Here is an 11,566-nt window from a genome sequence, read left to right on the forward strand (position 1 = left end):
TGCGCCAGCCATCTTAAAATAAGCCAAAAGAAATACAGACCAAGAAGAAGGGAGCCGTCTATGGCTCTAAGTGAAGCCAAACACTTTATAAATTGTGAGTTTAAGACAAAGACTGAGTAACTGGCTTACTGAGCAGAGACGAGGTCTGTCTGTGTAAACATTCTCTCTGGTACCAACAGCTACTGAAAGCGTTGAGGAGAAGGTTGTGTGGGCCAGCTCTGAACTATAAGGTGTCAGCAGCTTCACAAGGATGCTTTAGGAAGTGCCCTTGCATAGAGAGTAAACCTGCCAAGATTTCTAAATCCATTTAAATACTTGAAATTATCAAGATTACAAATGGATTCCCTCACAAGATTGCCTATCTAGAGAGCAGTTGAGGTGAACAAACCCGAGCTGCCCTCTCTGAACTGTGAACAAATAAGATGAGCAGGTAGCTAGCACGCTAAGGAAACAATGGGTATTTCCCATGTGCCGTGTGCAACATTGCCTTCTTCGGATGAACTTAAGAATGTAAACTTGGGAGGCTGCCTAGAATATCTTCATTCAGTTCCTTCCAGAAACTTTCACTTAACACTTCCACTTGGAAGTGTTCAGTCTTTGTTCATCTTTTCGTCTAGATTATAGTAAGGTATTTCCATAGGAGTCCAAAAATAGTGTCTTGGCTTAAACTGTTAAGTGCCCTGCTTTGAGAAAGCAAAATATCATCACTTTAAACATGAACCAAAGTACGTGTACTAGGAATGTACCGGAAATGAGTGGAGGTGAAAACTGAAACCTAAGCATCCTGTATGTGACACAGTACTATGACACCTGCATCTATCTGCCTTAGCCTTCTACCCACCAGACGGGAATTACCTTCATTACACAGACTAATGAGCAAACTGGCAGGAGACAAAGAACATTTTAGATCGAGGTAAATGGCTATCTGATTCCAGAGTTTATAATCTTTTGCTGTTCTACCCTAAGCCTTACGCTATTCGCACATATCTTAATCTAAGAGCCTTGTATCTTAGTTAACTTGTGAGCCTCAGGTTCAGAAGTGGTCCCTACAATGCTAAGAAAAATCTCTCAAGCGGAGAACTGAGTCCTAAAACACCCAGGAGAGAGCTAGAGGCCCAAAGGGAGAGCTCAGCCTCACAACCAGAAGAAAACCAACCTCGCCTTTGGGCTGGGAGTAAATTTTTCATGGGAGCCCACACAGAAATGGTCTCTCCTGATGAGATCTGAAATGGAGTGTTTGTTCAGAGCACGGGGGGGGGGGGGGGGGGGGGGGGGGGGGGGGGGGCAGAGCACTGTTTAGTTAGCTTTAGTTAGCCTGCATCCTGGGGATGTCAGGACCTCTCACCTTTCCTGAGGCGAGGAACCCAAGACCCCCTGAAAGAATGTAGGTACAAAGTGTCAGGCCCAGGGATTCTAAAAACACAGCTTTTCTGTATGGTGATGTGTCAGAATCAAAGCAAGCTACCATTTTCCAAGGAGTCTCTCCATCACTTGGAAATGGTTTTCAGAAATATTCTCAAAGCCAGTGCTTCTTCTCCCTTTGTTTCTCTGTGAAACAAGTAGCAAGCAGTACTTGTGACAAATGTCACCCTGCATGATGGGCCACAGAATTCCCCACTCTGCGGAAAGATGCCCTTTTTGAAGCTCTTGCTCTCTCTCTCTCTCTCTCTCTCTCTCTCTCTCTCTCTCTCTCTCTCTCTCTGTGTGTGTGTGTGTGTGTGTGTGTGTGTGTGTATGTGTGTACACTATTTGTAGAAAGTGGGTTTCAGTATAACCCGTAACCACAGAGGTAAATCTATGGTTCAGTGTGTGACCTGACGTACAGGAAGTGTCTGAGTGTAATGATGAAACTTTTTAACTTTCCAGATGACAGAACAGAGGAAGCAGAAACAAAGAATCGGCCTTCTAGGACATCCTCCTCACATGAATGTCAACCCACAGCAGCCCGCCTAAGCAAACGAGACAGAGGGACTACGCTCACCCTTTTTAAATTATTATCGGCGTGGGTATGGCTCATTAGTTCTCCTGCGCCCACTAAGGTTCCATGTGTGCTTAGTACATTTGTAAATACTCCGTTTTGTATTGTATGTATATGATTGCAACTCTCAGAGGTTTGGACTTATGTATTGTAATTAGCTCTGTTGGCATGGTGACCTGTCACTAGTGCCAAAAAATATTAAAAAAAAATGCCTTTTTTGAAAGGACTACAGAAAGGACCTGATTTGCACTTGAACCAGATTATAGATTTAAAAGTATATGACATGTATTTTGTATTTAAAACTAGACTAGCCAGTATTTATGTTTTTTATAAAGCTGTGCAATACAAATTATGCAATCACCATAACTTTGTAACTCCTGAGTGTCCTACAGGAGAGCGCGACTTTGAAGCTGATATGTTAATACTTATGTAATAAATGGTTAAATATCAAATGATGCTGCTGCCCAAATTATATTAATAGCGAGTTTCTTGCCCCTGGGCAATTTTGTACCTTGTAATTATCCTATGGTTATGCTGTTTCTCACTGCTACTGGCATTGGTGCGCCTGTCTCCTCGTGATAACTCCAGGTCTGTGAACTGTTCAAACAGCATTCATTATAAGAAAAACAACTTTAGTTTCAAAGATACTTTTAAGCTTCAAAATTAATCATTTAAGGTATTTCTTTAAGAGAAGCCCTTGTTAGAGGCTAACACTTTAGCTTGCAAGGAAATCGATGGATTTTTTTTAAAGGGAACTTTTTACATGACGTTTGGGATAACAGCACATTGCTGGCCATTAAGTGTCATCTCCGTGGGGAATGGAATGTCACAGTGTAGTCAAATGAGTTAGCTGGTGGCTTCTGGATTTTCATCTGAACCGACACAATACATTAGTAAGAGGTTATTATGAATATACATATATATGTCCTTGGAAGACAAAGTAGGAGCTGTCCCTTAGGATGCATAGCTGCCCCTTAGCGGGCAGAGCTGAACGCTGACGATGCTGTTCTGAAAGAGCCATGTTTTGGTTTTATTTCTTTGTAACATAATCTCTTTTCTAGAGAGGTGCAAAGTATAACAGGGACAGTTTGCCACTGTTACCGCGTTTTGTACCTGGGTCTCGTTTTACTAGACCATCACTGCACAAAAGTTGAAAAACTGCGGAGTTCTGAAGCAAGTCAAGTTTGTAAATGCATACATAATTATATTTAATAAACAATGCAGAATACTATACGGCAACTGGCTGGTGACTTTCATTTGGCATTTCCTTGCGACTTCGGAGGGATTCCAGAGTTGGACAGAGTTAAAACTACGACTGGTTTGGTTACCAGATTAATTCCGGAAAAGCTGACCTGATTTGAGAAAACAAACAATAGTTTATATTCTATGGGAAACCAGTAGAACAAATATCGGAGGGGACTTCATACGGCACTTATTCTTCTAGGTGACTGAGTGCCACCAGGTTGTCACAGGCACCCGGCATGCTGTAACGAGATCCAGGGTGCTCTGTTTGGTGTGGGGATCTTTAACTTGGCATCGACCAGGTGGAAGTATCAGGAACCACTGAAGTTTGTTTGGGTCACTCCCCCGTGGTCAGGGTCTTGGCATAGATCATTTGTGATACTTATTTTGATCTCACTCTTCCATCCAAATACAGAAAAACTAGTTCCCTTGTGAAGCAAAGCTGGCTGTGACTGCGCTTTTCTGATGCCGGCTTCCTCTGTGTTTTGGTAAATAGAACTAATTCCCACCCAGCTCAGGGAACTGGGTCAGAATTAAATTCCAACCTAATGGGCAGTTTCATAACTGATGCTTCCACTATAGAAACCGGGCAACCCAAAATAAATCAATTTTCCAGCCAGTTTAAAATTCTTCCATTATAAGGTAAGCCTTCAAGGGACGCGTGCTTCTTGTCTGAAACCAAAATGGCTCTTGTACTCAATATCACAATACTGCGCAGCCAGCAAGGACTTGCTCGTTCCCTTGGGCTTTGCCTTTGATCTCTCAAGCTGCCCAACACAGCGAGGCCGGCAGCGTGTGGGGTGTCTTCCCCCCCCCCCCCCCCCCCCCCGTCCCATCCAGTTCACTGGAAAGTTCTGCATTGACATGTTCAGGTGGCGGCTTTTACAGGTTTGTCGTGTCTCATTTGAATCCTGTCACCAAAGATATAAATCTTCATTCAGGCTGCCAGCTTCAGCAGAAAATAATGGAAACTAGAATGCCACTTACATTCCTACCCTGGGAATGGAGGTGTCAACACCAAAGCCCCTGTAGCTACAACAGAATCTGCAGGGGAAGCTCCCTGGGCCTTTGCTAGGTTACTGGTTCTGCTACCTTCTCCACGCACCACCTTTTTTGACACCTCTATTTCGGAGACCAAGATCCAGGTCACCTTCAAATTTACCTCCACGGGTCGCTGATGAGGAAGGAACACTGGTGGGCCGAGTTTTAACCAGGGCAGTAAGAAGGCCTTGGGGCTTCAGGTGCTTAAACATTTGGCCAAGTCAAGGTTTGCTTTGGTTTGGGTTTGTTTGTTTGTTTGTTTGTTTGTTGGCTGGTAGGACTATTTGGTTTTTCTGTTTGTTTTTGAGAACAGGGGCACACTTAAAAGACAACATGTTCGGTCTGTCAAACCACAGAGCAGGAAAGAAACTTAAAAGATGAAACCTGGAGCCTTGGCAGGGACAGTAACTTCCTGAGCACTCGGCTCCAAACCAGCGGACATCTCCTGACTTCTGCAACACAGAGCTAGTTCTTCCGCAGTCAGGGGCTTCCTGCCTTCCAGAACAGGGCTAGCCTAGTTTAGCGGCCATGCCCTCCCTACCCTTACTCTTGCATGGGAGGCACTACCCATTGATCTTTCTTTCTTTTCGAATCTCGTCCATACGAGCGTCTAGAAGCTAGGAAGGACTAACTGTGGATGCTGTGTGGAGACCGAAAACCCTGTGGCAGAGATAAGCACCGGTTAAGCTCTGACATATCTGCCTTGCACAGGAAAGCTAGTGGAAGACCTCTTACTTAGCCACGGCTTTCCAAAGCAGAGCCAATCTCAACCCAGTCAAAGCAGCTCCCTGCAGATGACGGCGCTCACATCCAGTGCTGTCCCATGCTGTCCCAGAAGTCAGGGTTTAGCCGACTTTACTGAGTTCTTGTTCACTGCACTGATCTCTTGCTAACCAACTGGGATGTCGGAAAACCCCCAGCAAGATTTCGATTTTACAGAAAGTACCCAAAATTCCACTGATTTTGCATCACAAAGTGGTGGTTAAAGTTGAGTTTTGAGTAAAACGCCATGCGTGTGGTTTTTGTGGGTGGCCTTAGCTAAGAACAGCTATCAGAGCTCAATTACCTGAGGGGAGAGAGCTATGACGGCATTTATAATTAAGACAATTACGATCATAACAAACACTTTTCCACCCTTAGCAATGGGCCATGTGGAGCATCCCACAGCCAGTTCAGGAACATAACCAGCCTCCAGCTCAGCATCTGCAAGCCTAGCAACGTGGAGAATTTAAAAGCACAGTGCTGGCTTGTACACAGCACAGCTCAGACCATCAGATGGACTTCCCTTAATGCTGGTTCTCCGAACTCATTCAATAAATTCTCTACATTACTGGGGATATGACTTGAAAAAAAAAAAACAGTTAGCAAGTAAGCAACCTAACTCACTTTAAGGTCAGGACAAGCCAGTGTCAAAGAGAATCCTGACACCCAGAAGTGAAACTGCATCATCCACCCCAGCCTGGAAAGAAAAAAGAAAGCTGAAAACCACCATAGAACAAGAAGGCAGAGTTTGAGAAAACCCCTACGGTGAATTCTGAACAACAACAGAGAGTCCCACAACATCAGTGCGTGCCGTATGCAGGACCCACTGGTGGAAAGAATTCGCCAGCACTTCTGTAGTCGCCTCAGAAGACAGAGATAGGCTGGGCCATGTTGCTGGAACTTTAGACAATACAGTACTTCAACAGGATGATCCGGGAATTTAACCCTCACCTTACCAAATGTCTTCAAGTCCATCTCCTTTCCGAATATTCGTCACTCAGAGTATCTCAGAAAGTCTCTTTCGAAGCTTTCTGTGGAAGCCATCTGGAAGATTTGGTGCCACACTGGGCAAGAACCTTCCTAACACTGAGACCCTTTCATACAGTTCCTCATGTTGTGGTGACCCCCAGCCATAGAATTATTTTTGTTGCTACTTCACAAATGTCATTTTGTTACTGTTATGAATCGTAGGTAAATATCTGTGTTTTCCATAGGTCTTAGTCGACCCCTGTGAAAGGGGCATTCGAACCACCACCAGCCCCACAGGTTAAGAACCACTGGCTTAGAGGCTAATGGTTGTCTGAACCCACTTGAGTACATGAGCAGGGTTCTTGGCAGTGAGAACCTTCATGCTAGCTCAACCACCTATGTGTTTTGACTCTGAGAAAGTTACTCTTTTAAGTTTTTAACTCCCCATTCTAAAGGGAGAGATCCTTCCATTTCCTCCCACAGGCACTGTGAACACGAAGATGCTATATGCCAAGGATCCACGCTGTCCTCTCCATCCTTATTGGCCATCCCTTGTGTCTGAAAGTTTCTTCTCACACCTACCCACAGTCTCAGCTCACTATTGCACAACCGAGCTACTTTCTGTTCCTGCTAAATTGCTCTGCTGTTGTTCCTGGGGATCTTAAATCTTTATGTCTTCACATGACATGTTTGGGTCACATCCAGTCATTTTTATTTTAACTATGTTGTAACTATCGGTTTGAACTGAATAATTCATTAAAAAAAACTTAGTCATAAAGCTCCCAACTTCCGGATAATCACTCGCATATTTGTGATCAGTGTTGAATTTAAAATCTGAATTCCTTTTTTTGAAAAATATCGCAGATATTTAACATCGGAAATCATATATTTCCTTGGTTTATGAAGTATTTTCACTTAGATTATCATTTGAACCTCCCCACCGTTAATGATATAGTCTGTCTTGCATATGAATCATCCTCGATTTCACTGTCTTTCACTTAACATTTAAATATAAATTCTATGCCATATTGCATGGAACCGTGAAGACCCAGAACTTCCCTCGACAATTTCAAAGAGCCCGAGAACATGCGCACACTCTCTTGATGATCCTGGCCACGTTAGATCTTCAGTCCTGAGTCCTATTCCCTTTCCCATCCCTTCCCACCATCTTGCTCACTGCACTCCACCCATAATGAGGACCTGGCTCTCCTTCAGCATCCGTGACAGAGGAGGAGAACAAAGAACAAGATTTCATGGAGGAGTGAATATGCCACTTGCCCACAAAGAGAAGCATACAGAACCAAAGATCCAGCAGTTACTGCCAGTTACTCTGACTTCAGAACTCAAAACCATAAGCTAAGTTGGTACCTCTGAACAAGCAAACGCCCACACTCAACGTTCTTTATTAAGAAGAAACAGGACACAATGCTTAGGGTAGGCTCCATGAATGTGTGAATTCTTACCCTCCTGTACCTCCAGATGTTCCCTGCTACACCCCCCACACACACACCCAGGAACCCTTAAAGGCAACACCCCACTCCCTCATGTAGGATTGAGTCAGTTTTTAAACAGAGCAAATCTTAGGTAGCATAAGGAAATTAAGGCCATCTGGGGTAGTAGAAAGAATTATGTCTTGTTTATTTACGAACTATGGGTAAATTATTGAGTCACATTTTTCCCCCAACTGGGTAAAGCAAACGTGGTTTAGAATGTCTGCTAACCATAAGAAACCTAGTAATAGCAAACAGACTTGGGGGTGGGGTGGAAGACTCTCTGGTTGCTCAGTGGCCTCCCCGCCTACTATTAAACTGAAATTTGGCAATTGTTGGTAGGCAAAATGGTAGAACCATTTTGGAAAAAGTTTAGCAGATTCCAAAATTTAAACACAATATATTATCAAACAATCCCACTTCTGACAACTTAACCAGGAGAAATAAAAATATATGTCTATACAAAAACCTGTATGCAAGCCTGGGGATATCGTGTTGTGGGCAGACTATTTGTATGGTGTGCTGGCTTAGTTTCATGTCAACTTGACAAAAGCTAGGGTCATCTTGGAAGAAGGAATCTTAATTTGAAAAAATATTTCCATCCGAATGCCTGTAGGTAAGTCTATAGAACATTTTCCTGATTGATGATTGCTATATGAAGGCCTAGCTCACTGCAAGTGTTGCCATTCCTGGGCCAGAGGTCCTAGGTGCTGTAAAAAAAAAAATTAAATAAAGTTTAAAAGGCCAAGAGGAGCAAGACAGTAAGCATCCGTGGTCTCTGTTTCAGTTCCTGCCTTGAGTTCCTGCCTTGACTTCTTGTGATAAGACTATAACATGGAACTGTAAACCTGAAACAAACCCTTTCCTCCCCAAGTTGCTTTTGCTTACAGCAATAAAAACTCTAAGTCCTGGGTTCAATCCCTAGCACTAAATAAAACCAACCATGGTGGCACATAACCATAATCCCAGGACTGTGAAGATGGAGGCAGAAGGATGATCAGAGAAGTTCAAGGTCATCTTCAACTACATACTTATAGCAAGTTCAAGCCCAGCATGGGCTCTGAGCCTCTATCTCAAAAAGAAAGAAAGGAAGAAAGAAAGAAAGAAAGAAAGAAAGAAAGAAAGAAAGAAAGAAAGAAAGAAAAAAAAGAAAGGAAGATCAACCTGTACATGTATGAAAATAATCCAATACTAGAAATAACAAAATTGTCCACCAACCAGTAAATGGGTAAGTGAATGGTGATGTGTGCACCTAACAGTGCCTGGGATGTTGGCAGCTCCTATGCTGAGGGCACCACTGTGGGTGTTAGTGTGGGGCCACACACATTTTTTTTGTTTGCCTTTGAGAAAAGGTCTTGCTATGTAGCCTAGGTAAGATTCACACTTGGAATTCTCCCATCTCCATCTCCCTAAATCTGAGATTCCCAGGGTGACCACCATGCCTGACCTACTTTTTATCTTTTTTCACACATTAAGTGTATACACTTTACTTCAAAGTTGAGGACAAGAATAAGAACCAAAAAAACTGTTTGCTAGAGAGTCTAGTATATATGGCAATGAACTGGAGTGAGGGAGGAGGAGGGAGTGGGAGGAAGAAAAGAAAGGAGAGAAAAGATGTGGTGCTCCTGTTTCATTTTTTTGTAATTGTTTAAAAAATATAAAGACCTTGCAAATGTATTTTATTCAAATTTCCACCTGTGGCTGTAACAGATGACCAAGTAAAATAGAGGCTAAGATGCTGTGGTAGTTGAGTAAGAACAGCTCCCATAGGATCATAGATTTGAAGGCTTAGTCACCAGGGAGCGGGATTGTTTGAAAGGTTTAGAGGATTAGGAGGTATGACCTTGTTGGAATAGGTATGGCTTTGAAGGATGTCACTGCCAGTGAGTTTTGAGGTTTCAAGAGCCCATCCTAAGCCCAGTGTCTCTCTCTACTGATGTGGGAGTCTTCTGTTTTGTGTTGATTTCATTGGTTAATAAAGAAACTGCCTTGGCCCTTTAATAGGACAGAAAATTAGGTAGGCGGAGTAAACAGAACAGAATGCTGGGAGAAAGAAGCCCAGTCAGTAAGTCGCCATCATTCTCCCACCCAACACAGACGCAGGTTAAGATCTTTCCTGGTAAGCCACACCTTGTGGGGCTACACAGATTATTAAAAATGGGTTAATCGAGATGTGAGAGTTAGCCAATAAGAGGCTGGAACTAATGGGCCAGGCAGTGTTCAAAAAATACAGTTTCCGTGTAATTATTTTGGGTAAAGCTAGCCGTGTGTGATCCGGGTGGGAATGTAGCCCGCTGCTCCTCACTACACTCTACTGTTCCATTAACATGCTCCCCACCATGATGGTCATGGATTAACCCTCTAAAACTGAAAGCAAGCCCCAAATTAAATGCTTTCTTTTCTAAGAGTTGCTCTGGTCAAGGTGTCTCTTCACAGCAATAGAACCCTGACTTTATTTTTATTATCATGTCAATATATTATCTCACAATCTGGTGGTCTATACTTTCCTAGAGGACCTAGAGTCCTTGGTTTGGTTCTGGCTCCTATTTAAAGGCAGATATGGCCAGCTGAGTCATTGGCACAAGGTATCACTGACTCTTCAGCCCACCTCTTTCATCTTTTATGATTCTGCTTCCCCCCACCAGATAACCTAGGAAATCTCTGCATCCCGAAGCTTCCTTCAACTCCATCTGCAAATCCCCTTTCACCACAGTGGTACCATATTCACAGGGTTCTAGGATTAGCATGCAGATATCTGCATAGGGGCCACTATTGTGCCTACCACACCTGACTGAGCAAAGTCTAGGCAAGTTATATTGCAGGCAGGAGAAGAAAATCGTCTGCGTGTTTTCAACTTCTAAGAGATCTGAATACAATTAGGAACAGCACATTTTCTTATGGTCCAAACAAGCTGAACAAGTCAGGTCACCGAAATAATCTCAGAAACGAAACGAACAAAGTTATGCACACCTGAGTAAGAGCCAGTCATTTCCTATTACATTCATTATTGATATTGGAGAACTAGGAACACACATGCACACACGTGGTTAGAGTATGTGTGTGTGTGTGTTGCTAGATTTCTTTCCCTTTGGGTGGTTTTATTTGTAAGGATTGATGCTTTTAAAAATAAGTAAAACTGAGAGGCAGCTGATGGCAGATCCTCAGTGCTAAGCCTGCCCATTTCTGATTTCTAACTCAATAATCATCACCTTTTCTTTCCCGTTCTCTAGCTCTTTTTTGGATCCTGGCCAAAATCCTAAGCATGAATGCCCTGCCCCTCTGGACATATTTGCTTTCTCTAAAACTTCCTTCCTCTATGCAGTGCTGGCTGGCCACACTGCTAAACCTGCCTGCTTGCTTGAGCCCTGTCTCAATTGACGGAGCTCATTGTGTCTTTCATTCCAATCCCTTCTGGCAGCTGCTGAGGTTTACAACTTGCTGGTCCTGTTGTTTCTCCCAAACTCCAATACAATCATTCTCAAGCTTTTACAAAAGTAATATTGAATAAAGAAACTGCATGACAGAGAGAAAACCAGGAAGCAGGACTGGCCACTCACAGGGTACTAATTATTTCCAAACCCTGGTTTAAAAAGAAAAAAACATTGGCCCAACAGAACACAGATGCTTTTATCACCCCAAATGATTCCACCCAATGAGCTTGACACCACAGAACCCAGCTATGTGGTATAATCTTATACCTTTGGTGAACATAGTATTCCCGGTGAGTCCTAGCCACACCCTTTCAGCAATGTGGGTGAACCCAGCACGCATTTGACACCACAGGATTTAGCCAATTCCACATTATCAAAGAAGCATCAAGAACGACTTTGTTTACCCACAAACAGCACGAAGAGCGGCATTCAGCCAGATAAAAAACCAGCAGAAGGCCCTACCTTTGAAACTCAACCTAAGAGAGATAACTGTGAGGGTTTGGCTCCAAGACACGTGGGTCAAACTGATAAAAACAGTAACAGTTACAGTCAAGAAAGGGGCTGTACCAGATCTTTCCAGCCCAATCTATGCCTGTCCCATCCAGTACGGCCATTGATTCTTTTCCCCCTGCAGCTTTGAATTCTTATTCCTT

General features: G+C 43.3%; 1 protein-coding gene across 1 annotated transcript in view; it reads left to right on the forward strand.

Annotated features, from left to right (window-relative positions):
• The window catches only part of Itpr1 (inositol 1,4,5-trisphosphate receptor type 1), a gene marked incomplete at its 5' end in the record, with an annotated part of 210,471 nt that extends 207,260 nt beyond the window's left edge, over positions 1-3,211 (forward strand). Inside the window, one exon of the mRNA XM_050124741.1 lies at positions 1,867-3,211. Coding sequence (XP_049980698.1) covers positions 1,867-1,953 — 87 coding nt within the window. The remainder of the gene's footprint in view (positions 1-1,866) is intronic.
• Between the last annotated feature and the right edge of the window lie 8,355 nt (positions 3,212-11,566).

Source organism: Alexandromys fortis, unplaced genomic scaffold (genome assembly GCF_014885135.2).
Source record: "Alexandromys fortis isolate MF-2015 unplaced genomic scaffold, M_Fortis_MF-2015_v1.1 scaffold_234, whole genome shotgun sequence".
NCBI classification, from domain to species: domain Eukaryota; kingdom Metazoa; phylum Chordata; class Mammalia; order Rodentia; family Cricetidae; genus Alexandromys; species Alexandromys fortis.